Source organism: Orcinus orca, chromosome 1 (assembly GCF_937001465.1).
Source record: "Orcinus orca chromosome 1, mOrcOrc1.1, whole genome shotgun sequence".
Lineage (NCBI taxonomy): Eukaryota > Metazoa > Chordata > Mammalia > Artiodactyla > Delphinidae > Orcinus > Orcinus orca.
This window is the reverse complement of record NC_064559.1, coordinates 207,914,634-207,940,201: the sequence shown is the minus strand read 5'-3', so window position 1 is coordinate 207,940,201 and position 25,568 is coordinate 207,914,634. Positions and strand designations below refer to the sequence as shown.

Sequence of the window (25,568 nt, the reverse complement as noted above, 5' to 3'; positions counted from 1 at the left end):
GCCAGAGGTATTTTTATTTTATGTAATAAATACATATATAGTGTTAACAAAGTTCAAGGCATTATTCTAAGTTCTTAACAAAGATCAACTAATTCTTACAACAATTGTCTGAGGTTGGTACTGTTATTATCTCCATTTTCTGGTTAGGAAGTCTCAGAGAGGTGAAGGAACTTGCTGGAAGTCACACAGCTGGTGAACAAGAGTCATGATGTGAACCCAGGCAGTCTAGTTCCCGAGTCCACTGTCTTGCTGGTCTCCTAGATCTGTTAACTTTGGAAGTCATGAAGCGCCCATCCGAACCAGCAAAGCCCCATCTCTTTAGCATTTTCCCTCTTTAGAAAAAAAAAAAAAAGGCATTTCTTTGGTCCTGAGTTTGGATTGAATAAAAGAAACTATCCGGCTCTCATACCAGAAGACTCAAGAAGGAGGGGAAAGACTCCAGTTTTAAAGGGAAAGTCTAGAAAAAACTGGGTTGACTCTTTATTAGGGTATGGAGGTGAGATACATTCTATCAAAGGTGTTTAGCTGTAACTCCAGGGAGGGTCCCTGGAGAGCGGGTGCACTCAGGTATGTTGTATGCAATAGCTGGGTGATGTGGAAAGATTTTATGATTGTTTAAACAACATCTCCTTTTCTACTGAAGTATAGTTGATTTACAATGTTGTGTTAATTTCGGCTGTACAGCAAAGTGATTCAGTTATACATATATACACTTCTTTTTTTATATTCTTTTCCATTGTGGTTTATCACAGGATATTGAATGCAGCTCCCTCTGCTACACAGTAGGACCTGTTGTTTATCCATTCTATATATAATAGTTTGCACCTGCTAATTCCAAATTCCCATTCCATCTCATCCTCACCCCTCCTCCCCCTGGGCAACCACAAGTCTGTTCTCTATGTCTGTGAATCTCTTTCTGTTTCCTAGATACATTCATTTGTGTCATATTGTAGATTCGACATATAAGTGATATCATATATTTGTCTTTCTCTTTCGCACTTATTTCTCTTAGTATGATCATCTCTAGTTCCATCCATGTTGCAGTAAATGGCATGATTTCATTCTTTTTCATGGCTGAGTAGTATTCTATTAAAAACATCCCTTGAAACTCCTATTGCGATGGATAATGTGCTGTTCTAGTATTTTTTTAATTATTATTTTTTTAAAAGTTTTTTTTGATGTGTACCATTTTTAAAGTCTTTATTGAGTTTGTTACAATATTACTTCTGTTCTACGTTTTTTTGTTTTTTGGCCTCAAGGCATGTGGGATCTTAGCTCCCCAACCAGGGATCGAACCCGCACCCCCTGCACCGGAAGGCGAAGTCTTAACCACTGAACCGCCAGGGAAGTCCCTGTTCTGGCTTTTAATATTAAAAGGAAAACAAAACAGCCATTAGTGTGTGGTTTGTCCTTAGACTACTGTCCATTCTGCCTTACTACACTTCAGTAAATACTGAACAAGGGAAACGACTTATTCATTTCAAAATTTCAGCAGATTACTGGTCCGCAAATCGGGCCTTTTATGTTCAAATTATATTTCAAGTGAGCTGAAATTCAGGTCTACTAGGCGTAGATCTCCTTATATTTGGGGTATCAGACAAGTCTTTACTCTTGTATACTGATGGTAGATATTCCGAGATTGCAATGGTTGCCAGAACTGCTGAATGGACATGGGGGGAGGAGGGAAGATGAGTGTTTGCAGGATAGGGAAAACAAGGAATATTAGTGAAAGGTTTGTTCTCAGAAGCTCAAAAGTTTTCATTATTTTTTACCTTGTAAAGGCGAGGGGACAAAGGATCTCTCTGTATTATTTCCTACAATGGCATGCAAATCTACAGTGATCTCGAAATTTAAAAAATTACTTAAAGGAAAGGCAAGGGGAGAAACTTACTGGAAGCAGGACTTTTGGATATCATCATTACCTTTCTAAGCTAAGGAAGGCATAAATAGAATAATTCTTTCTTTCTTGACCTGTGTTGGTGAGTTTCCCTTTTAGGAGTCTTTAAGCTCTCAAATGGGTTCAGTTCAGTCCTTGCTTTCGTCTCTCAACCCAGTAACATGGGGCTTCGGTACCTTGAGTTTAAGGAAGCAAGTCCAAGCACTTTTATTATTATCATCAGCAGTAATAATAGTCACTTTAATTACTTCAGAAAGCTGACCAGGAAACAAAGCTCTTTTACAAATATTTTTGAGGTAAAAAGTAACCATTTAATATTCCCACTATTTACCTATGTCCATCTGGTCCTGGACAGTAACATTCTTTCCTTGAAGAACATTAGGGCCAAAATGGCCAAGGATTCAAAGGATGGAATGGGGCGTCCAGCTCATCTTCTGACTCCTCTGCTTTCCAACTGGGCTCTTTTAGCAACTCAGGTCACTTCCCTTACTGGAAGTACCCACCTCTTGGTTACCCTCCCAAGCAAAGGCAAACACCAGCTGTTATGAACTGAATGTTTGTGTTTCCCCCCAAATTCATGTGTTGAAACCCTACCTCCCATGTGATGGTATTAGGAGGTGGGCCTTCAGGAGGTGATTAGGATTAAATGAGGCCATGGGGGATGGGGTGTGCCATGATGGGGTTAGTGTCCTTTTAAGAGTCATGAGACAGTTTGCTCTCTGCTCCCTGATCTCCGACTTCCAGCCTCCAGAACTGGGGGGAGTAAATTTCTGTTGCTATAAGCCACCCAATCCTTGGTACTTTGTTACAGTCTCCGGAATGGTCTAGGACACCAGCCAGCCAGTCCACCCAAAAACATCTCATTCTGCAGCCCAGAGGCTTTCAAACTCATTGGTCTCAGGATACATTTACTACACTCATAAAAATAATTGAGGACTCCAAAGAGCTTTTGTTTTGTTTATCTGTTGTGTATGGGCTGTATAGAAGTACAAAAAAATTTATTAGTTCATTAAAAATAGAAACCCATTACATGTTAACATACATCATATTTTTTATAACTTCATTTTCCAAAACAAAAAATTTAGTGATAAGAGCAGCACTGTTTGGCTGCACTTGAGGCCCAGGTGATATTCATTACCTTCTCCTGTGTCACCACTGCACCTTGACCTGCTGTTGTTCACATCTGTTCACCCTGCTAGGCTGTGAGCTCCTTGGAGGGAGACACTCAACTTTATTCAACCTTACATTCTCAGGATCTAACAGAGTCTGGTCTCCAGTACACACTGGATAACATTATTTTTAAATTTAAGTATATGTTTTAATTATAAAAACAGCATAGCTATATTATATGAAATAGAGACAATAAGAGAAACCACTCAAAATACCCCAAATATCATTTCTTGGGTGTATTTTATATCAGTCTTTTTTCAAAATGCAGTTTTTTCTACCTGGAATCACGTCATACGTAACAAGTGAATGCCATAATTTTGAAAACTTCTTTCCCCCCACCTAGCAACGGGTAAACTTTTCTTTCTGTGTTTAATGTCTGTGACTACCATGATGTTCTATTGTGTAGATACAACACAATTTAGTTATTAAACATCCAGCATTAGCACAATTTTTTTTTTGTTGTAATACATACGGTGATTCTGTGAAGAATACCTTCACACATATAGCTTTTTGGCATTTAGTGTTATTTCCTTAGAATAGATTCCCAGAAGTAAGATTACTGGGTCAAAAGATGCAGACTTTTTATGGCTTTTAATACATACTGTAAAATTGCTTTTCAAAAAGGGTTACATTAATTTTCAATGCCACCAGCACTTTTAAGAATATGTTTCACCACACAGATCGTCAACATAGGTGGTATTAAGAATGCTAATTGAAAAAATATTGTATCCTGGTTGTTAAAATTTTGCATTTTTTGACCCTCATAAAATGAAAGTTTGTTGAAGAATTAGTGTATAATATAAAACATTCTTTTGGGACATCTTTACTTCTTCTGAAAAACTTAAGAAATTTTCAGTTGTGAAGACGAGAAAAAGAACACATGTTTTTAGGACTGGCACAAAATTCACTTTGACAATCAATCTTGGTGCCAAAATACTCAAACGAGGACCTTTCGCTGCTGCTGCTAGCTGTCATCCACGGGAAGCAAAGGACAAAACAAAATGTAAAGGACTGAAAGGTTCTCACTGCAAACCGTACAAGATTCACACAGAGCGGTTGGAGCTCTGCTTTTCATTCAACTTTTCTTCCTTTTCTTAAAACTTGGAGATTTCAGCCCTCTCCTTTGTTTCCGGTCTTACCTGCCCACGTGCACAATTCCTGAATTTCTCTGGGAGGGGGCATTTTCATCTTTGCCATCTCATCTGGCTTTAGGCTTGTCTGTACAGTGTGTGCTGGTTTACTAGATGTGGACGGATTTCCAGAGAAGCTGCAGCGGTGTTTCTGTTCCCCCCCAGGATGGATCCTAACCCGCTTCTGAGCTCTCTCCCCGCGACTGAAACCCAGCTGTCTCCCCACCTCGCACAGGGCGTGAGTGAGGTGGACGCCGAAATATTTGATCGGAAAAGCCACGAATGTGAGCCCAGGACCGAAGCAAACTTGGCCTGCCTCGCCCACCGAGCACGCTCGCCGAGGTTTAACGTTTCTATAAGATTCTGCTCAGCGGCCTCATCCTGGGACAGGCATCTATGAGTCATCGGCTCTGCGGGTCACATGGCCAACGTGACCAAAATAAAGTTTCAGTATTTTAAGCCTCTAGAAAAGGGGACAACGGAGCATACCGGGGGCGGGCAACGACAGGCACAAGCGGGCCAGGCACCCGCTCGAGGGGCCGCGGCGGCGCGGGCCGAGGGGGCGGGGCGCCGGTGAGGGGGGAGGGGAAGGGGCGGGACCTGGCGGAGGCGCGCCCCTCCCCCACCGCCCGCAGCGACGCCCGGACCCCAGGGCCGGCCGGCTCTCGAGCGCGGCGCCCGGCCGACGCCAGCCCCGAGGCCCCCGGCCCTCGCTGCCCCCTGGAAGCGACAGGCCGAGGGATCCCGGAGATTCCGCCGCGTCCTCCACTGCCACCGGGACCCCACGCGCCGGCAGCGGCTTCCCCGGGAACGTCCTTCAGCCCCGGGAGCACGCGGGAAAAGCCCCAACGCGCCAATGAGCGAGCGCCTTCCTCATGACGGTCACGCTCGGGGGCGGGGCTTCCCTTCGCCGCTCCCGAGTTCCGGGAACCCCCTTTGATTGGTCTGGACGGCCTGGGAAACACTGTAGTAACGCCCAATCAAAATGCCACGTCTCGGCCTCGAGGAAATATTCCGTGTCGGCCCCTTCCTGATTGGGCAGTTCTTTCGTGCTCTGGCCACTGGAAAGCTTTGTTTAGGTCTGGAAGGCGGGCTTTCCTGGGAGTGGGTGGGGAGGGGGCGTTGATTCTTGACCAATCCTTTCATTCCGTTGGGTGGTGACTAGCCAATGGGCCGGAGGGATAGGACGCTCCTCCCGGAGAGTAGTGAGACCCCTGGTGCGGGACGATTGGTGGCGGGAGCGATGAGTGGCAGCCGCGCGGCCCAACGGGCTCAGTGCGTGGGCCGCGGGGCGGGGCCAGGGCGGGTGCGCGGCGGCGGCGGGGTGGCTGGGCCGGCGGCGGCGGCGGCGGTACGAGGCGCGCGCTCGGGGTCCCGGTCGCGAGGAGGAGGAGGATGTGGCGCGCGGAGGGGAAATGGCTGCCGAAAACAAGCCGGAAGGTAAGAGCCGGAGCGTGAGGGGCCGGGGGTGGCGCGGCGGGCGGCGGGACCCGGCCCCGCCGGACATCCCGGGCATCGGCGGCGGCGGGCGGGAGCGCGGGGGCGCGGCGGCGGCGGCGGCGGCGGCGGCGGGCGGGCGCCCCGGGCCGGGGAGGGGGCGGCGGGTGGGGGGGCGGAGCGCGGCCGGTTCCTGAGATGACACGCGGGGCGGCGGAGCGCGGCGCCGCACACCCCCACCCGGGGGCGGGCTGGGGCCGGAGGGGCGGGGGGCCGGCGGGCGGGGGCCGGGCCCAGCGAGGAGGAGGAGCCGCGGAGGGAGGGCCGGCGCCTCCCCCACCCGGACCGGGCATCCCCGCCGCTCCCGGGCCCGGCGCGGCCCCCGCCCCCCGCGCCGGGCCCGGTGGGGGCCGCGGGGCGGAAAGTTTATCCTCCTCAGGCCCCCTCCGGCCCCGCGCCCCGCTGCCCCGGACCGGTCCCTGTCGGGGCACCGCCGGCGCTCAGCCTCGCCGTCCCTGGTTCTCGGCGGCGGGGCCGGGCAGTCTCTGTCCAGCCTCACCCTGGAGCCCCGTGGGCGCCTCCCAGAGCCGGCGGGGTCCCCGCGCTCCTCCCCACCAGGGGGACCCCCTCCTGCTGAGCGTCCCCGGGCCGAAGGGCCTCGTGTGACCCCTCCCCCTTCCGTTCCTGGGAGGGGGCCTGCGCAGCATCCCCGCCCCCAGCAGTCGCTCCCATCCTACTCTTGCCCTTGCACCCCTCGCAGCCAGGAGGGTGGGGTCTTCGTTTCTGTGGCAAGTGATGATCTCCATATTCCCTTGCCCTTTACCTTCTGTGACCCTGATCCTCCTTTGGCAGAGGGGTCCGTATCATCCTCTCATCCTCTGTGGAATCTTTTGGGGCCTCTGCACACCATTTATTGACCCTTTTGTCAGGACAAGGGGACTCGGGCTCCCCATGTTCTTCTTCCCTCACCCAGTGGATAGTGGGGGCCTGTGCAGCTCTGAAGTCATTTCTAAATAGGAAAGCACATACTTCTTACAGATTATGCACGCTCTCCGCACACTTTCCTGGGTTAGGGTGAGCTCATTTCCTGAATACCCTTTGAGTTGCCCTCTCTCTCTTTTGGGAGGAACTGGACATTCCACTGCTCCTTTCCCCATCTGTCTCTCTCCCCTGACACGTCTCTCTCCTTGGAGTTTCTCGTCTGGGTGAGGGTGGTTGCCCCATCAGATATAGGGCCGGGGTCCCGGCAGTGACGGCCTGTGTCTGAGGAAAACGGGTCTATTTTTGCTTCCAGTTTACTCTCGCTCTTAGGTCGGGGCAGCATTCATCAGTTGACGCTACCCTCCCCCCGCAGAAAGAGGTTCATGTGCCCTTGGCTTTTGGTGTTCGGATTACTGTCTTCTGTGCAGTGAGAACCAGACTTCATACATCCTACATTCAAGAGACTTTGAACCTTCCCTGGAAATAAACTTCCCATTTCTTTTTTAAGAGAACTCATATCCTCCTTATGGCTTCTGTTTCCCAGTCAGCCATATTTAGTGAGCCTGTTACCTTGACTTTTTCTAATTTTCTTAAATTGTATTCATGTTGGCTGGGTAAGAAGAAGCCATATGCCTTTCCATCCAGAAAAGGGAGTGTAGACACCCATGTCGCCCACATGCCATTCGGGAAGAGGTTGCTAGTGTGCTCCTTGTTGTACTAGAACCTTCCTTGGGCCCTGGTGTTGTCTCTCGTGGGATGCAAACATTTCTTTCAATCTTATAGGTTCCAGGTGAAGGGGAAATTTAGATGCTTTCTGTTTTTTTGCTGCTCTGGTTCCTTTTTGGCAAAAAATGATACTATGCATTTGTTTATATGTATATATGCACATAGGCATGTATTTATATGTGAAATCATATCCTTTACTTATACACAGGAAGTTGGAAGGGTTAGATGACTCTCTGTACATCTTGGGTGTATATGGGGACCTTGACGTGTAAGGACATAGCTATGTATCACTGTTGTTGGTAACTCTTCAGGCTTAGAGGAATCAGAAGACTCATTGATAAATGGCCAATTCTTAACCGCTCTTTCCTTTGTCATTTGTACTGTACTGAATAAGCAGAATGACATCCTGAATGTCCACCAAATCCCTGAATACACAAAGTGTAGAGGGCTTGCCCATGTGCGCCAAAACTTAGGCATTCTGAATTTAGGGGTGGTCTTCTCTGCTTGGTTCTTCACGGGGTGAAAAGTTCCCATCTTGACTTCTTTACTGCCGTGTAGGAGAGAGAGATTTCATGTATTTTGGGCACAGGATAGGGGCAGGTGAGAAGAATATGTGTTTCTGTGACAGAACTAGGAATGAATGGCCATAAATATGTCACTGTTTTATTTTGACCATTTAAATAATTGAGAGAGGTTGTGCACATTAGGAAAAGTTACCTTTGGGAAGGCCTGTGACACTTTGTGGAAGGGTGGGAGGGATGATTCTCCAGGTTTTCTCTGAGCATCACAGTTTGTGTATTTGGCCATTTCCCCTTGGCTCTGGGGCCCCTCCCTCCCCTCCCTCCCATAGCTGGAATGGTTGTTGGGTGCCTCACTCAGCAGCCCAGTCTTACTTTGGGACAGGTCGAGTGTGGAGCCCCGTCCTCCCCGACAAGCTTTGTCAAGACTGCGCTTTTGGACCTTGAAGCGCTTTTCTAGCCAGGAGACTCTCTACCTGGGTTACTGAGTCCGGGGCAAGGTTACCTGGAGGATTGCTCAGCATGAGTCATTGACTTCACGGCTTTGCCCCTCAGTCAGTATTGAGTTATCCGGTGGGTATCATACCCATTGTCTGAAAGTTGTGCTTTTGACCTCAATTTCCTTTTTTTTTTTTTTTTTAAAGTTTTTATGCTATTTCTATTCTGCCTGCATCTATATTCAGTTGATGGAATTGTGTATTTTTAGGGTGTAGTATTAACGACCCTGGGAAAACAAGAGTTGACTATCTGCTGTATATGTTGGCGTGTTCCCAGTAGAGTCCTCTCTCTTCCAGTGGTGGATCCTCTCCTGCTCTTCCCTGTACCACCGACTGCCTTTTGGAATTTTCCCTGCCCACCAGGGTGCTCCATTCCGAGGGCAGTAGAACGAAAATGGTAAAGGTTAGAGGAACACACCGGAGGTTAGTGTGCAAAGTTAATGTTCCTTTCTTGGAGTTTGATGCAGTTGTGCTTTCTGTGTCACCTGTCCCCGTAGATTATTGGAGATCAGCTTTTTCCTCTTACTTTTCCAGTGCACGGTCAGGTAGACAGGTTCTGTTCTCTTAATGATTTTTCTTTTTTATATCTTTCTGTTAGAGCATCACTCTCCCCTGCCTGCAGCCCCCTCTCCCCATACCCCCAGCTTTCTGGACAAGGTTGGGTGACCCACGGGACATCTCTTCCCTGGCCTTTTTGAAGACCTGACTTATCCTGCGCCTGGGAAATGTTGGGTTTCTTCATCTCATTGTTCAGTGGATTCAGAATGTTGACGTGTTCGCGGCAACCTGTACTCATGGTCAGGTTGGGTCAGATTTTCCTTTTCCAAACAGTAGGGTTGCTCTTGCCTCCTCTTTGAGACATCTTTATATATCCTGCTTATCCACATTTTTCCATTTCTTTAGTTTTTAGGCTTTCCTCTTAAAATAACCTATTCTTTAGAGTCAGGTGGCATTATTTTAGCTCTCTGTTTATGCTGGGTGTGGCCCCTGTGCCTGGTGGGATTATATTTCTTTCTGGCTGCTTCTCAGTTGGCCCATCTTCTAGCTTAACATTTCTTCCCTTCCTCATTCCTCTGGGCCATTCTTCGTTTCCCATTTCCTGAGTTTTGGGGAAATACATCTTTGTGTGCAGTTGTACTTCTTTCTAATTTCCTTATGGAAAAAGCAACAGAAGGTGATTCTCATGTTCTCTTCCTTTCCCCTCCTAGTTGTGTGCCATTGCCTCCTTTGTGGGACCTTTGCATTTGGCCTTTTGGAGAGAAGTTGTTTTTACACCCACGTTCCCATCACTGAGTGCATTCATCCTGGAGACCTTCATTCACTGAGCTTGTATTTCGTGCAGGGATCTGTGTGTGCGTGGGGGGGTAGGTTATGTGACTGCTTGAGACCGTAGGGGTCTTGTTAGCCATTTAGTGCAAATGACATCGCTGCGTATCTTGTGCTTGTCTTTTTATGTATTCGTGTAAGGAATTCTTTTCTGAACTTGTTTGGATTGTAATCTTACAAAGAGATAACTCTAATTAGTTATAGTGTACTATCCCATTGAGCTTTTCCCTGTCCCTGCAGGAGTCGGGGTGGTGGAGAGGGTGGAGGGCAGACTGGGAGAAGCACTCAACAGCCTTCCTTCAGACTGTGTGTGGGGTGTGTGGGGGTGTGGGTGTGTGTGTAGAAAAAAGTAGTCAGTCTTCTTCCTAAATGTCTAGGTATAACGTCTAGGTCATTTAGATATATGTTGATTGGGGCGCTTGTATAACATTTGAACAGCAGCATAGTGGGGATTGTATAGAACATGAAATCAAATACATCCTTTATAGAAGGAAGTGATAGAACATTTTCTCATGATTAACTGGTAAATTTCATATTATCAGATAGTAAGGACAGTATGTGCTGCTGGTACATTTTCGCTGCCAGGAAGTGTTATATCTAAATTTTACGCCTAATTGTTGTGAGCATTCTTAGGCTAGGTATCTGGTATACATATCACTGCTTTTGTTTATTATGTGACTTTTAATTCTTTACACTTTTTATTGGTACTGTTATTTGTGTCTTTTCTTTATTTTGGTAAATAGCCTTATAGTATTTTGGGGTGTAGGTTTGGTGTACCTAATGATGAGAGTAATGATAAAGAATTAACCTGAAGTGCACTTTTTCTTTTCCTCCTATGTTAAATCAGATTTCCCCTCTACAATATCTGTAGAAACCAATTTTGCTAGTGTTTCAGTCTTAAGAAGAGCTCTTGTTTAAGATTGTTGTAGTATGGGGTTTGCCATTGTCCTTTATCTGTGTGAATATGTGACTGAATATTTTCTGTGGGGACAAGGTGATGTGTGTTTCTGTTGTATTTCCATTATAACAGATCATTTTCTAAAATGTTCTGTATCTTCTGGAATTACTTACCATGATCTTTTTTTTTCTTTTTGATGTTCTAGGTGACTTAAATCCTACCTCCCTTTCTTCCCACAAGGTTTGTTTATTGCCCTTTTCATTGTTATTATAAAAAAAAATTGTAGATTACTGTATTTATAGCCTTTCTGTCATTCAGTAAAGAGGGGTGCCCACCATTCTTTTTGTCCTGTAGTAAGAGGCAGTGTTACTCCTTGTAGGGAGATGGAATGGGATTTAAGCCACAAGGTAAGGGGTGATGGTAGTATTTGTAACTGGATAGCATCCTCGGTGAAACACTGTGTCCTTTTGGCGCCTGGGCCTCCCCGTGTAGAATTTTGGAAATTTTTGTTTTTGCTGCATTTAGCCAACTTCTTTCTGTTTCTTTGGCTTGATAACGATACACTTCTTTGGGCAGAGGCAGCAAGTATACTACTGATACTTCATTTGGGGCCTTCATTCACGAGGTAGTGTGGGGTCTTCTAATATCATGCTGCCTGTCTTAGTACCATCTCTGGTCTTTGGTGTCTTTGAGGGTGAGGGCAGGAAGTGTTCTGGCTCCGCTTCTATGTCCATAGAACATGAGTTAGGATGCACGGTCATTCACCCCCTATTCCAGATTATAGTGTGTAATCTGTCTTTCTTTTCTTTTTATTTATTTTTTGAATACCTAATCAGGTTCAGGATATAGTTGATCAGACGCTATTAGATCCCTGTATCTTGTGCCATCCATGGATGTCGTGGCCATCAGTCCTGCGATTAAGATGTGTTACCATTCTGTCACTGGGACTTGTAAACATATAGATGGTCTTCCATCCTGTGATATTTGTCATGTATTTGTAAGGAGAGTGTTTCTTTGTATATATTGACAAGGACAGCCATCCTTGAATTTTTTATATGGTGGGACGCAGTAAAGGGTGTTTTTTTTTCTCCCCATCAGTATGCTGGCTGTGTATTTCTGAGGTTCTCTTGCATCTTTCTGCTTTGAACGCCATTGCTTGTAGAAGGTCATGGGCCTCCTTGTGTAAAGATTGGTAATGCTTCCTGAGCATTTTTTAGTTCATTACCCTGGACTAAAAAAGAAATATGTACCCCACTGCAAAGAGAGGCCAAGTGTCAGCCACATTACTTCCCTTTTCACTTTTTTTAAAGAGGGTCGTTCATTTACTTTCAGCTAATTGACATACCGTAAGCTGGAATGACCAGAGATATTTTTGAAATGGTTCTTCTTCTACATTCACCCCAGTGTTTTGCTCATTCTTGGTAGAATTGCATGTTCTCTTCCACATGAGTCCCTCATTTGGAAAAGTGCAGTCCCATTTTATTTCTCTTTTTCAGATTTAGCAAGGCCCTTCAAGACATGTAATGAACGTATCCCTTTCTGAGCCTGTTAGGAGAGGGTATCGGCAGGGGAGGAAGACGTGCTGGTTGGGGCTGGACCCCTCACTCTGCTCTCTGCAGTATGGCTTTGTACTTACAGGTACCTGATGTGACGTGCCTTCAAGTAAATGTTTGGGGCTGAGTTCTGAACAGTTTTAAACACGTCATCACCTGGACACTGATTAAGTGGCATTAATCTCACCCGTGATCTCACTTCCTAATGTCACCCAAAATACAACCCCCCCCCACCGCCCAAATCTAAAAACAGCACTCATAACAAAATCCCCAAAAAGGAAACCATGAAGGCCGGCTCTGACCCCGCCTCCTCTGCGGCTCAGCTGCTAGCTTTGGACACGTTGTCAGTCGCTCCGTTTTGCATAGACAGCCTTCAGTGGGGTTGGCAGGTGACACAGAGCGTTCAGTCATTTAACAGACCGTGCCGGTCTCTCCTATCTTTCCTTAGCAGTTACCACAAGGTAAGATCATGTATTTAGTCACTTAAAAACACTTGCCAAGTGGATTTTTCCTCCTTTATTTCCACCTAACCTTTAGAATGAATACTGGAATTTGTCTTCTCATGGTAATAGTGAGTTACTGTGTCCCTACTTTTGTGCCCAACCTCTATGAGAAAATGGGGCACTAACTCTCTGAAACGGCAGTCCGACTCACCAGGACTCGGACCTTCTCTCTGTGGCCTGCACATCATTGCGGAGATGACTTATAACTTTCAGCTAAATCTAGTGTCTGTAACAAGTGATAAACCAGATATCTAAGTCTATTTAATCTTTTTTACAGCATACGTTTAACAGTATGTATCTGTGTTATATTAGAATGATATGCAGATACAGCCAGAGGTACTCCTGCAACTAAAAAAAAAGAAAGAGAGAAAGAAAACAAAGGCTTTTTTCTACTTTGAAAAACAGGTACTATCTTTTCTTCCTTCATCAGGGTTGATTTAGATTGCCAGAAAGCATTTCTGAGGGTACAGCAATACAATCAAGAGTTAGTCTTTTTAAAACTTAGATTTGGTTTTTAATTCTTAGCTGAAAAGTTATTTTTATTTATTTATTTATTTTTGCGGCATGTGGGCCTCTCACTGTTGCGGCCTCTCCCGTTGCGGAGCACAGGCTCCAGACGCGCAGGCTCAGCGGCCATGGCTCACGGGCCCAGCTGCTCCGCGGCACGTGGGATCTTCCCGGACCGGGGCACGAACCCGTGTCCCCTGCATCAGCAGGCGGACTCTCAACCACTGCACCACCAGGGAAGTCCCCTGAAAAGTTATTCTTGAGGAGGTATGTGCCCCACTGGTTTTCTGGGGCACATGGATATCAAACCATTTGGAAGCAATAAAAAGAAATTGGTACAAAGTGGGAGGTTATCAAAGAGAAGGAAAAGATGCGATAGTGAAGAAATTACCCATTTATTTTATTTTATTTTTTTTTTTACCCATTTATTTTTAAAAAATAATCTCAAAATGATGACTGTGATTGTAAATTCAGAAATTCTAAGGAAAAAAAATGGAACGTTGGTATGGTTACCATGCTGAAATCGGCAAATATACTTATTGTATGAAGAACACTCCCCAAAATGGGGATGCTTAGAAGATAAAGAAGTTGATGGGATTGGTTATTTTAAAATGTTAAGTGTTTTTTCTCTTTTAAAAAGTAATTGAAATAAAGTAACCCTTAGTTAAGAGAATGTAAACTTTAATGGAAGTTCAGCAGAATGAAACATTTAAAAAGTGAAATTTGAAGATAAGGATTTTTTATTGTGAATCCACAAGGGGGTAGTGATGTTCTATCAAAGATACTTGTGGTGGAAACGTGAGATGATCTCTTTTAACATTTTAGATTTTCAGATAAAACCGGTATGTTTGCATTTTAACTTAATAAGATCTTTTTAAAATGTTTATTGGCAAAATTGTTTACTGCTTAAATTAAAAAAAAAATCCGTTTTGGGTGAATGGCTATTTTAAGCCATGTGAGTGGTAAAGAAGAGAAAATGTCCCTGTAGTTTTGTGCTCTGGAGGGGTGATCGAGGCTCTGAGGGTCACTTATTTTCTAAGACTGTAATAATCTTAAATTTCCTGGGAAACATTAGGAATCTAGGAATCAGTTACTTAAGTGTCCTGAATAATAGGATTTTAGTAAATTGTGTCTAAACTTCATAGAAGTTTGTAATACTAGTTGTATTTTTTTTTTTAGTAGTTGTATTTTAAGTTCTGTCAAGAGATGAAAAATGTGAACAGTCCACATACTAGCTATTCTTAATAGTTCTAAGTAAATCAATTTTTTTTTTGCAATACGCGGGCCTCTCACTGTTGTGTCCTCTCCCGTTGCGGAGCACAGGCTCCGGACGCACAGGCTCAGCGGCCATGGCTCATGGGCCCGGCCGCTCTGCGGCATGGGGGATCTTATTGGACCGGGGCACGAACCCGTGTCCCCTGCACTGGCAGGCGGACTCTCAACCACTGCGCCACCAGGGAAGCCCCTAAATCAAATTTTTATAATCTCTTTTTTTATTAGTTTATATTACATCATTAGATAAAAGGATTTTTTCCCCTGTTACATAAAAATTCCAGTAGCTTGCCTGAGGTCACTGAGTCCCACCCTGTATATTCAGAATTGTTTAAATATTAGGCATGGGGCTTCCCTGGTGGCGCAGTGGTTGAGAGTCCGCCTGACGATGCAGGGGACATGGGTTCGTGCCCCGGTCCGGGAAGATCGCACATGCCGTGGAGCCTGCGTGTCCGGAGCCTGTGCTCCGCAACGGGAGAGGTCACAACAGTGAGAGGCCCGCGTACCGCAAAAAAAAATTAGGCATGGTTTGGCAATGCCAGATAGGTTTTAGTGAAGAACTAAAACTACGTTGTGTGCTCTTTTTTGAATGTGATGGCACCCGGCGGGAGGAAGATTTAAGATGCGAATGAGACTTTGTTCTTATTTAGAGACATAGCTAACCGTACTTTAAAAAAAATAGTACTTTTAACAATAATATGAAATATTTCCATGGTTTAGAAGTTATGATTGTTCATGGCATATGCCATGTGTATTTTTCATATTTGGCCTAGGGAAAAGGTGGTTAATGTGGTTCTTTCTCTCTCTCTCTTCTCTCTTTTTTCCCCTCCCTTGTTTTGAGCAAGGGCTTTTTCTTTCTTATATCCTTTATTAAATGACTAGTGGCTTAACATCCCCAAAGATGCACTGTTTCTTCACAGACTACCCTGAGCTCTGCTGGGAGCTGAACTATGACGTCAGCGTTTTCATTCATGAGTTTGGTTCTTCCAAATCTCTTCTCTTGTTCTGTGTTCCCAAGCTGAGTTCTGGCACATGGACAAATCAGTTTACCATCAGCCCATAAATCAGCGATAAAAGGTAAAACAAAAGATAAGATACTGGAGTTGTTTCAACAGAGCTGGAGTTGCTCATGCTGATTTGCATCAGTGTAGCTTGGACAAGGTTTCTGGCGAAACAGATTGAATCCTAAAAACAGTCAGTTTAATTATCTCATGATTTTGTGGATTGAGCTGTGTTGTGAACATATTGACACTACATTTTTGTTCTCCCATGAAGTTCAGGGTGCTGTGCTGTAGCTCCTTTGTTATAAAGCAGCATTTCTGTTGTAATTTGGCTAAATCAGAGGATTCTACTTTATTTCAGAGAGGTTAGGCCTGCAGATTAAATTATATTCTATGCAAATTACTTTTGGAATACATTTGGATTTTTTTTGAGGGGGGAGGGATTCTCTTCCTCTTGAAATATTTTAAATAACTATTGTTTGATACTTAGAGTTTCAGTATGTTGTGATTATAATTATGTAACTGGCATGGCAGCTCTTGTGTCGGAGTTGGGTTTTATCTTCCTAGATCACATACTCCTGTAGCTGTTGACTCTAGCTTCTCCTCCAGGGAGGTCACTGCTTGTAATTTAGTGCTGCGTGAGAGCAGTTCTTGAAGAAATCTTGTTTGGAGTTTGCCTCGGCAGGGCCGTGTTGGAGGCTGAGCCTCTGGCGTCTGGCATCTTTCGGGCCTCCTGTAGTTGATGAATGGTGAGCTATAAAAAAAAGTTCATTTTCTCTGGTTTCTTGGGGGTTTGTTGACTTTCCAGTTATTTAATTGCCAAGAAACATCTAGAAGTAAAATGTGTTATATTTAAAAATCATTTTGGCTCAGTTACAATTTATGGTTAGAGATGATTCAAATTGCAACCATTTTGATTGATACCCAGTGCTCCTCGTGAGATGACTTTTTAAACCTCCTGACAACTCAGAGATATTGTCTTCTCCCAGCCTTAAATGAAATGAGAGCTTGGTGTTCCTTTAGGTTGAGCCAAGTTTTCTGGTGGGGAACAGAGATTCGTGGTCTGTTATTTAGCTTCCTCCTTTAAGTAGATGCTCTGAGGAAAAAAATGAGAGCAAGTAGACATGCATAAGCATTTGAAGCTGACTTAAATGACATTTATTATTTTCTCTAAGAACTGAATCATTTTAAAATTATTTAAACACAATCTCCAGGAAGGAATCTAATTGTAAATACTGTTGAAGAAAGGAATAGTTAATGGTAGAGGGTTTCCGTAAACACGCAGTCATTTTCAAAACGGTGTTCTACTGTGTACTGCTGTAGGATTTATGAAAAGTTATGGGTTTTGATATCAGATTTCAAAATGTTGGGCAGCCTAGCTGTAGTGCCAGCAATATCATTTTTGTCTTACCCTGAACCAAACAGTGCTAGATGAGTCCTCTGGCCACAAAGGCTTAGGTTTCCTGTATGGCTTTGAGAACAAGTCCACTGTGGTTCCCAGCGCGTACTCTTCTCTTTCAGTAGCCAGGAACACTGGCGAACAGGAGCAAGGACCCCAGCTAGAGGTGTATTTGCTGTGCTTGCTGCCACTTCTGTAGGCTGGGTGCTAGAAGCCTCTCTCCCTGGCCTCTGCAGCCTTCTCTTCCTTACCAGATCCTACTTCGTCACTCTTGATTCTGGCTCAGCATCTCATCTTGCTTTTCCTAGGCTTCTGCTCTCGTGTAATGAGTTAGTCGGTCATAATTTTAAGGGGATTCACGTGTTGGGTAGAGGGTAGTCCTGGTGACAGCCTCTAAAGTTCCTTCCCAATCTGACTTATGATGCTAAGAAAACGAAGTTGCATGTGTGGGATTTCGCTTCATGGCTTGCTGTGCTGGTGTGCAGCTGTCTTATTCTGTGTAACTCTCTTTTCCTTTTGAGGTACTTGCTCCAGGTCAGGCCGTCTGTGTACGAGGAATTTGAACTATAGTCACCGAGGCGCCTCCTTTCTGGTATACGGAGAGGGCTTAATTTTTTAGGTCTAACACATTGCGAGTTAAAAATTGCAAAAGAAATTGTTAAAGTTGTTAAAGATGCACAGCACAAAAATGTTCATTCTGCTTAGTTATTCCCTGTGACACATTTCAGGTCTTTATTCTAATATGGATGAGAGTTTATAGTGTTGGAAAAACAGACTTAGATAATACACGATTACAGATGCAAAAGTGTCTGCTAACCTCAGACATTTATGTTTAAGGTAGTATTATTTATATTCATTTAGCTTTATTTCCTGGAGTTGATTAGTATAACTGTTATTAGGATGTATCTATTGCTAGACTCTTCCTACTAAGAAACTCTTGTGGATTGGGGAGTTTCGGTGAGTCCACTGTAATTGATCATATAGCATCTTCACTTGTGCATACTCCCCGGGCTGCTCCAGGCCTGGCGTTTGGAGATACCTTGAATATAATTTAGTTTTTGAAAGTTTCTTTCATATTTAAAGATACTGAGGGTCAAGTTAAAGTTCCCGGTGTTCTTGGCAACATTCTCTGCCTTATCCTTTCTGTCTCTGCCATTATGAAATGTGCTGGCTGAATCATTTGCTTTGACAAAGCTTCTGATGGAGGTCTCTTCCTCATTTAATTTTATCAGTAACAGGCTGTTGTGCTTACAAAGAGAGCTATAACAAGCGGAAGGTGACGAGTGGGTACTCAACATTTTTGAAGTACTTGTTTTTCTTCCTAGGGGTCCTCTAGAAATTGATCATGGATTACTTGACCAAGTTCAAGGCCCAGAGGTTTATTCCAGGCACTCTGGGAGGCAAGGACCATCAGTCTTTTTCCACTGAATCTGATTATTCTACAGATGACCCATTGCTGCCCGTATGGGTGTCTTCTGATGCAAATCAGGTGATAGTGGCAGCCTTTCTAACTGGGCTGGATCTCCTTGACAGCCGGTGTGTGTCCTCTGCCGGTATTTTTAGGCTCCAGCTTCTGTGGCCGGGGCTGGAGGAGCCGAGGATGGACTTAGCCGCCCTGGGGCTGCTCCAGGTGGTTGCGGGTGTTCTCTGCCGTCTCCCCGCCAGCGCCTTTAGCACCACCTTGTCGCTTGATGACAGAGCATAGACGGAAATCCCTGTTTAATACAAAAGAATGAAAAAGTCGTGGTTTTCAGAGCGCTTTTAAAGATAAACGGTGGTGAGCGGTGATGGTGCACAACGGCGTGAATGTACTTAATGCCACTGAATTGTACACTCAGAAAGGGTTAAAGTGGTACATTTTAGGTTATGTGTATTTTTCCACAATTAAAAAATAACCCCAAATGGATTTAAAACCCAATGAGAAAAGTAGCTATAAGGAGCTAAAAGTAAATGTATGGCAATGTTTTCATTACACTAAGTTGGCAGGTTGTGCCTTAAATAAAGCATCAAAATCCCTTGCCCCCCCCCACCCTGCCGACCCCTGCATGCGCGCGCGCGCGCGCGCGCGCACACACACACACACACACACACACACACACACACTAAACGAACATCAGATGGCTCTGAGGTTCATTTATATAGAAAGTGGACACTAGGACACTTGATGTCAGGGAGGGGAAGCTGGCCCTCCTTTAGTTGGAGCTGTTTTTCTTGCAGGGAACACAAGCCACTTAGGTTAAGTGAAGGTGGTTTTTGTATAAGGAGAGCAGAGGCCAACTGGACAGTCTGGGAACTGCACCCGGAGAGCCTGGAGTGGCCTTTTCCTCTGGAGCCCCTGGGGCTGAGCGGGGGTCATGGCTCTGCTGGCCCCCCTCTCTGCTGCTCCCCGTTTCTCCTTGCACAGAGGGCTTCTCACTCGCACGCAGGCTTCTTGCCTCACCGTAGTTGGCACGCAGTGGGCAGGGGTCCCGGTCATGGCTTCTGTGCATCCTGACTCTGGTTCCAGGGCTCACTGTCATCTGACTCCAGTCTCTATGGCGTGTGTTTAAAATACTCTAGACTGAGGTTTGGACTGACTCCTCTCAGCCACTTGCTTTGTTCCATGGCTGGGTGTTCACCCCGGTCCGGTGCATGCTGAGAGAGGGCTGGTTAGGGTTGCTGGCCTGCTGATCACTTAGAGGGGCTTAAGGTGAAGGATTGTGGGAGAAGGGGACTGTAGCAGGGGGTCCTGATGCCTTGACCTCTGTCTCCATCAGACAGTGTAAAAGAAAGAATATTGGCTCCAAAATGGATTTCTCATGTCCACTCGCTATAGCGAGTAAACTTTTTGCAGAGAAAATGGCTACAGCTATGAGGCGGAGCATCCTCAGCCAGCCAGCCCACTTGTGTGTGGAGCAAGTCAGCAGTGGGTGTAGCAGCTGTCCCAGGGCTCGTGCTTGGAGTGGTGGTGAAGCAGCCGGGACCCGTGGGAACCTGGTGGCCTGGCAGCCATTGCCCTGGTGGTTCTCAGGGAGAACCAGGCAGTGTGAGGGATGCCAGTGTCTTCTGAGGTGTCCCACGGTTGAGATGCTTGGGTGGGCTCCCTTGCCTTTCCCCTTCTTGTGGACCACTAAACCTGGACGGTTGGAGACATTGCCTGTGAAGAGGGAGTCTGGAGGGAGGAAACGGAACAGCCTCTGTCTTAAGCACATGCGGCTACCTGTATGCATACTTGTTTGGCTTTTTCTTCGTATCCTTCCTGCGTCTAATCTCAGGTTTTTCTTGATTTCTCATGGTAGAAGGAGGAAGTAAAATTATAGTAAACAGTAGAAGGCTGAAAGCAGTGGTTTGGAGGTCTATGTAAAAGGGCTAGTAGCCAGCACACCAATGAAGTCTGAAAATACAGCTGCTTAGTAATTGATGTTTCATAGTGATGACCTTGAGTGTATTCACAGAAGCAATACTAAGTATGCTCTGCTTAACAAAAGAGGAAAGTATATAATGTTTTAAAGATACATAAAGGGATTTGATTCCTTTTTAGTAACAGCTTTATTGAGGTATAATTCATATAACATAAAATTCACCCTTTTAAAATATACAGTTAAGTGGTTTTTAGTATATTTACACAGTTGTGTAACTATCACCACTATCTAATTCTAGAACATCTTCATCACTCCAAAAAGAAACCTCTACCCGTGAGTAGGCACTCTCCTTTCCTCCCTCTCCTCTGCTCTAGGCAATTAGAAATCCACTCTCTGTCTTTATGGATTTGCCAATTCTGGACATTTCATATAGATGGAATCCTACAATATGTGGCCTTTTGTGACTGGCTTCTTTCCCTTAGCATAATGTTTTCATCCACGTTATACTATATATCAGAACTTCATTTCTTTATGGTGGAATAATACTCTATTATATAGATATACCACATTTTATTTATCTGTCCACCAGTTGATGGACATTTGAGTTATTTCCACTTTTTGGCTACTATGAATAATGCTGCTATGAACATTTGTGTACATGTTTTTGCATGGACATGTGTTTTCACTTCTCTCCGGTGTACACCCAGGAGTGGAATTGCTAGGTCATATGGTAACTCTGTGATTAACTTTTGAGGAACTGCCTGACTGCTTTCTAAAGTGGCTGCATCATATTACATTCCCGCCAGTGATGTTTGAAGGTTCCAATTTCTCCACAGCCTTGCTGGCACTTGTTGTTATCTGTCTTTTTTTTTTTTTTTTTTTTTTTTTTTTTGCGGTACGCGGGCCTCTCACTGTTGTGGCCTCTCCCATTGCGGAGCACAGGCTCCAGACGGGCAGGCTCAGCGGCCCTGGCTCACGGGCCCAGCCGCTCCGTGGCATGTGGGATCTTCCCGGACTGGGGCACGAACCCGTGTCCCCCTCTTCGGCAGGCGGACTCTCAACCACTGCGCCACCAGGGAAGCCCTGTTATCTGTCTTTTTGATTACAGCCATTCTAGTGGATGTGAAGTGGTATCTTATTGTGGTTTTGATTTGCATTTTCTAAAGGCTAATGATGTTGAGCATCTCTTCTTGTGCTTATTGGCCATTTGTGTGTCTCCTTTGAAGGAATGTGTATTCAAGGCCTTGGCCCATTTTTGAATCGAGTTGTTTGGTTTTTTGCTTTTGAGTTGTAGGCATTTTTGATATATTCTGGATATCAATCCCTTATCAGATGTATGATTTGCACATATTTTCTCCCATTCTGTGGATTGTCTTTTCACTTTCTTGCTGGTTTCCTTTGAAGCACAAAAGTTTTAAATTTTGATTGAGTTCAGTCTATCTGTTTTTTCTTCTGTTGCTTATGCTTTTGCTGTCATAATTAAGAAACCATTGCCTAATCCAAGGTCATGAAGATTTACACCTATGTTTTCTTGTCAGAGTTTAATAGTTTTAGCTTTTACATTTAGGCCTCTGATTCATTTTGGGTTTTTGTATGTTGTGAGGTAGGTAGGCTTCCAGCTTCATCCTTTTTTGCATGTGGATATCAGTTGTCCCAGTACCATTTGTTGAAAAGACCATTCTTTTCCCATTGAAGTATCTTGGCACCTTAGCCAAAAATCAGTTGGCCATAAGTGTGTGGGCTTGGTTTTGGAGTCTCAGTTCTAATCCATTGATCTGTATGTCTCTCCTTATGCCAGTACCACACTGTCTTGATTACTGTAGCTTTGTAGTTAAGTTTTGAAATTGGGAAGTGTCTGTCCCCCAACCGTTCTTCTTTTTCAAGATTGTTCTGAATATTCTGGGTTCCTTGATTTTCCATATGAATATCCAGATCAGCTTGTCAATTTCTACAAAAAAGGCTGTTTTGATATTGATAGGGATTATATATTAAATGGGTGGATCAATCTGGGGAGTTTAAATCCTTTTTATGGATCTGCTGGAACTAGTCCTGCCTAACTCAAGCACCCAAGCATCTTGCCTTAAAAAAAAATTGTTGTTTAAACTTATTAATATAGTAGCCTGTGTTGTTGAAAAACCGAATTCTCTGTGAGGCTGGAATTGGACTTTTCAGGTTCCAAGACAGCAAATAGTTACTCATATGGCCTGTATAGGTCGGCTTCTTGTGGTGTGTGTTCTTTTGATGTGAAAGTTTGCTGATGCCTTGCGTGTTTAGAAAAAATGTGGTATTCTGGTTAACACTCATTCTGATTAATAGAGAATTAACAGGTTCCACTCATGAATATTTAATTATAAAAGAGTTAGAATATATTACAGTAATATGACATTAAATTGTATGTAATTGTCATTATTATTATTGGAGGTGTCAGAAATTATTTTAGGATCTTGTAGTCCTGTGGAGGCCATGTGACTATCAGTTACTCTTATACTCTTAAGGCAGCTCATTTACTCAGCACATAATAATAAAGTGCCAGGCCCAGAGAAGGACAGTCATGGTCCCTGTCCTCACGCAGCTGACAGGGAAACCAGCGTTAATCAAGGTGCTGTGTGATTACAACTGATACACCGCACTTGCCTTCTTAGTGCTGTATCACGTCCACGCTATGCAGGCGAGTGTAGTGCATCAGAAAGGGATTTGCTCATCTGAAAGCTTGGAGGAGCCTTCTTGAGCTGAACTCTGAAGGAAAATAGGAATTAATTGAGGGAAGAGTGAAGGAAGGACGTTTTAGGTAATCGGATGGCTGGTTAGGGAGATACATGGGGATACTGTGGTTATATCTGGCTGTTTGTAGCTTTTTTTTTTTTTTTTTTTTTGCGGTACGTGGGCCTCTCACTGTTGTGGCCTCTCCCGTTGCGGAGCACAGGCTCCGGACGCGCAGGCTCAGCGACCATGGCTCACGGGCCTGGCCGCTCCGTGGCATGTGGGATCTTCCCGGACCGGGGCACGAACCTGTGTCCCCTGTATCGGCAGGCGGACTCTCAACCACTGTGCCACCAGGGAAGCCCTGTTTGTAGCTTTTGAGGAGTCCCTGAAGCCTTGACTCTGGTCTTTACCCCTTAAGTGCCTTGTGACTTTGAGCAAGTAACAACCTTTCTGAGCTTATCTACTTACTGTTTTTTTATCTTATGAGGCAGTGTGTAGCCATTTTTACTTAGAGATACTTACTGAAAACATACAGAAATTTAGGCTTGTGATTGATTGTATTTATATAATTCAAAAATAATTATTTTTTCATGACCCTCTTTGGTTGTTTACTTAGAAGTGCAATGCTGATAAATTGAATATTTTTCTGAACATTTTTCCTAGTCTTGGAAATTAGGATTCACTTCTGTTCATAGTACTCCAGAAGCTTCCACCCTGCAGGGGAACAGATATGGATGTAACTGAGTCAAGGCAGGTCATGATGCATGGTGTAATCATGCGCTGGAAGGAACTGGGAAGACTTCTGGAAGGAGGTAGAATTTGACCTGGCATTATTGACAGGCAAACATGATGGTTTGACGAGAAATTCCAAGCGGAGGAAATGGAGCAAAGGCGCAGAGCCAGGAGTACCGGGGAGGCTGGGGTTCCTGGTGCATGTGGGTAGATGAGCCGGGCAAAGTAGGTAGGGGCCGGGCTGTAGGGGCTTGGAAAGTCAGACTGAGGAGCCTGGCGTTTACTCTCTCTGCTTTGGGAGAGGCTTTTAGGCTTTTTTGTTGTTGTTTTGTTTGTTTTTTTAGCGGAGGAGTGGGATTGATTGCTTAGTCAGTTCTGCTTGAAGGTGCTAATAAGGACCTGCTTACTGCTCCGGTGTCCTCGCCAGTGTCCAGCTGTGGTGAATTGTTTTGGATTCTGGGTGTCTCAGGGCACCATGCTTTCTCTTGGTTTTAGGCCTTGCGCACTGTCCTCACCTTGGCTTAGGACGTGCACTTTCCTCTAAAACAAATACACACATACTTACACATACGGTCTGTTTTGCTGCCTCTCCTCGTCCTCTGGGTTTCTGCTTAAATAACACTTTTCGGAGTAAGCCTTCTTGACCTAGATCGGGTTGTGTGCCCTTCCCTGGTGCACCCACAGTACTTTATGGTTTTCCTGGTCCTAGATCTTTTACTTGTGTTGAACTTGCTTGTTTACTTCTCTTTCTCCTTCAGTTAGATTTACATCTTTAGTGGTCAGAGGCTTGAATACCTGGCACCTGGGGTGGGCTTAGTAAATGTTTGTTGGTTGAATGAATGAATGAGCAAAGAGGAAGGACTGGAGTTGGGAGACAGTAGCTCCTGGCAGGAACGTCGGTAGCAGTGGGTTGGAAAAAGGAGCTGGTGTGACTGAGCTGTATGTGTATGTGTGAGAGAGGCACAGTTTTGTGCCTGACTGACCACGGGCCTTGAGGGATGAGAAGAGTTGGAGGTGACTTTAGCTTGTGAACCTCAACAGCTGGTGTTAGTGAGGCCATTAACTGAGGGAGGGAGGAATAAGGAGGGATATCTTTGGGGGAGACTGGATGCAAACGTATCGGTTCTGTTTTAGGTGTAATTGGGGTAGCGTTATCATGTATGCGTACAATATGACATTGGGAGTGTGGATCAGAGATTAGGGAATCATTCATATCACCCTGTTTTTTCTCTTCATTGAACTTTCAGAGGGCAAGGGAGCCCTGGTGATGGAGTCCATAGAGGTCAGCCTCCCTGGCACAGGGCAGGGTGGAGAAGGGTGGTGAGTAGACCTGGAGGGGCAAATAGAGCCTCTGGCAGAGTATGTAAGTTTCATGAACGTAGAACCTTGATTGTCTTGCTTGTGGCTATTATACAGCTCTGTGCCCAGAACAGTGCCTGCTGGTTGAAAGAATGAATCAGTTCAGATGAATTAGGAGTAGAATTCACAGTAGTGGGTGAAATTGTCATGGGAAAAGAGAAGGGACTTGTGGGCAGAAATGTGGTGAATGCTTCCATTTAAGTGACACCAGAGGGGAGAGGACCAGAGGAGACCGAGGAAGAATGGTCAGAGAGGTGTGGTAGAACAAGAACATAAAGTCAGGGACGCTTAGTGCAAAGGGTTGTAAGGAGGTTATCAGTTGTAATGCCGAGAGGTTGAGTAGAATGAAGACTAAGAAAAAGGTACTGATTTTTGTCAATTTGATAGTGAGTTGAGAGGATGAGAAAGAGGTAGTGAGAGAGTAGACAATTCTTTCAAGGGTTTTGGTGGTAAATGCAGAGTGCTGGTAAAATGATAGTGAAATGATTGATCAAGTCCAAGGTGAGAAAAGAAATCACTGGGCCCTGATCAGTGTATTAGTTATCTTTGCGGCTGTAACAAATTACCATAAACTTAGTGGTTTAGAAAAAGACACATTTATTATCTGGTTCTGTGGGT

At 44.8% G+C, this 25,568-nt stretch overlaps 1 protein-coding gene across 18 annotated transcripts in view; it reads left to right on the top strand.

Moving 5' to 3' along the window:
• Positions 1 to 5,387: 5,387 nt before the first annotated feature.
• CAMTA1 (calmodulin binding transcription activator 1) overlaps positions 5,388 to 25,568 on the top strand; it is an 894,219-nt gene continuing 874,038 nt past the window's right edge. For 6 of the 18 annotated variants that reach the window (XM_049707725.1, XM_049707724.1, XM_049707696.1 and 3 more), the window contains exons 1-3: positions 5,408 to 5,637; positions 10,786 to 10,820; positions 12,949 to 13,041. In XM_049707725.1, the coding sequence (XP_049563682.1) occupies positions 5,613 to 5,637; positions 10,786 to 10,820; positions 12,949 to 13,041 (153 nt within the window). In that variant the 5' untranslated portion in view covers positions 5,408 to 5,612. Of the gene's footprint in view, positions 5,638 to 10,785; positions 10,821 to 12,948; positions 13,042 to 25,568 lie in introns of all 18 variants that reach the window. The other 12 variants (XM_049707721.1, XM_049707717.1, XM_049707704.1 and 9 more) reach the window with 7 other exon arrangements.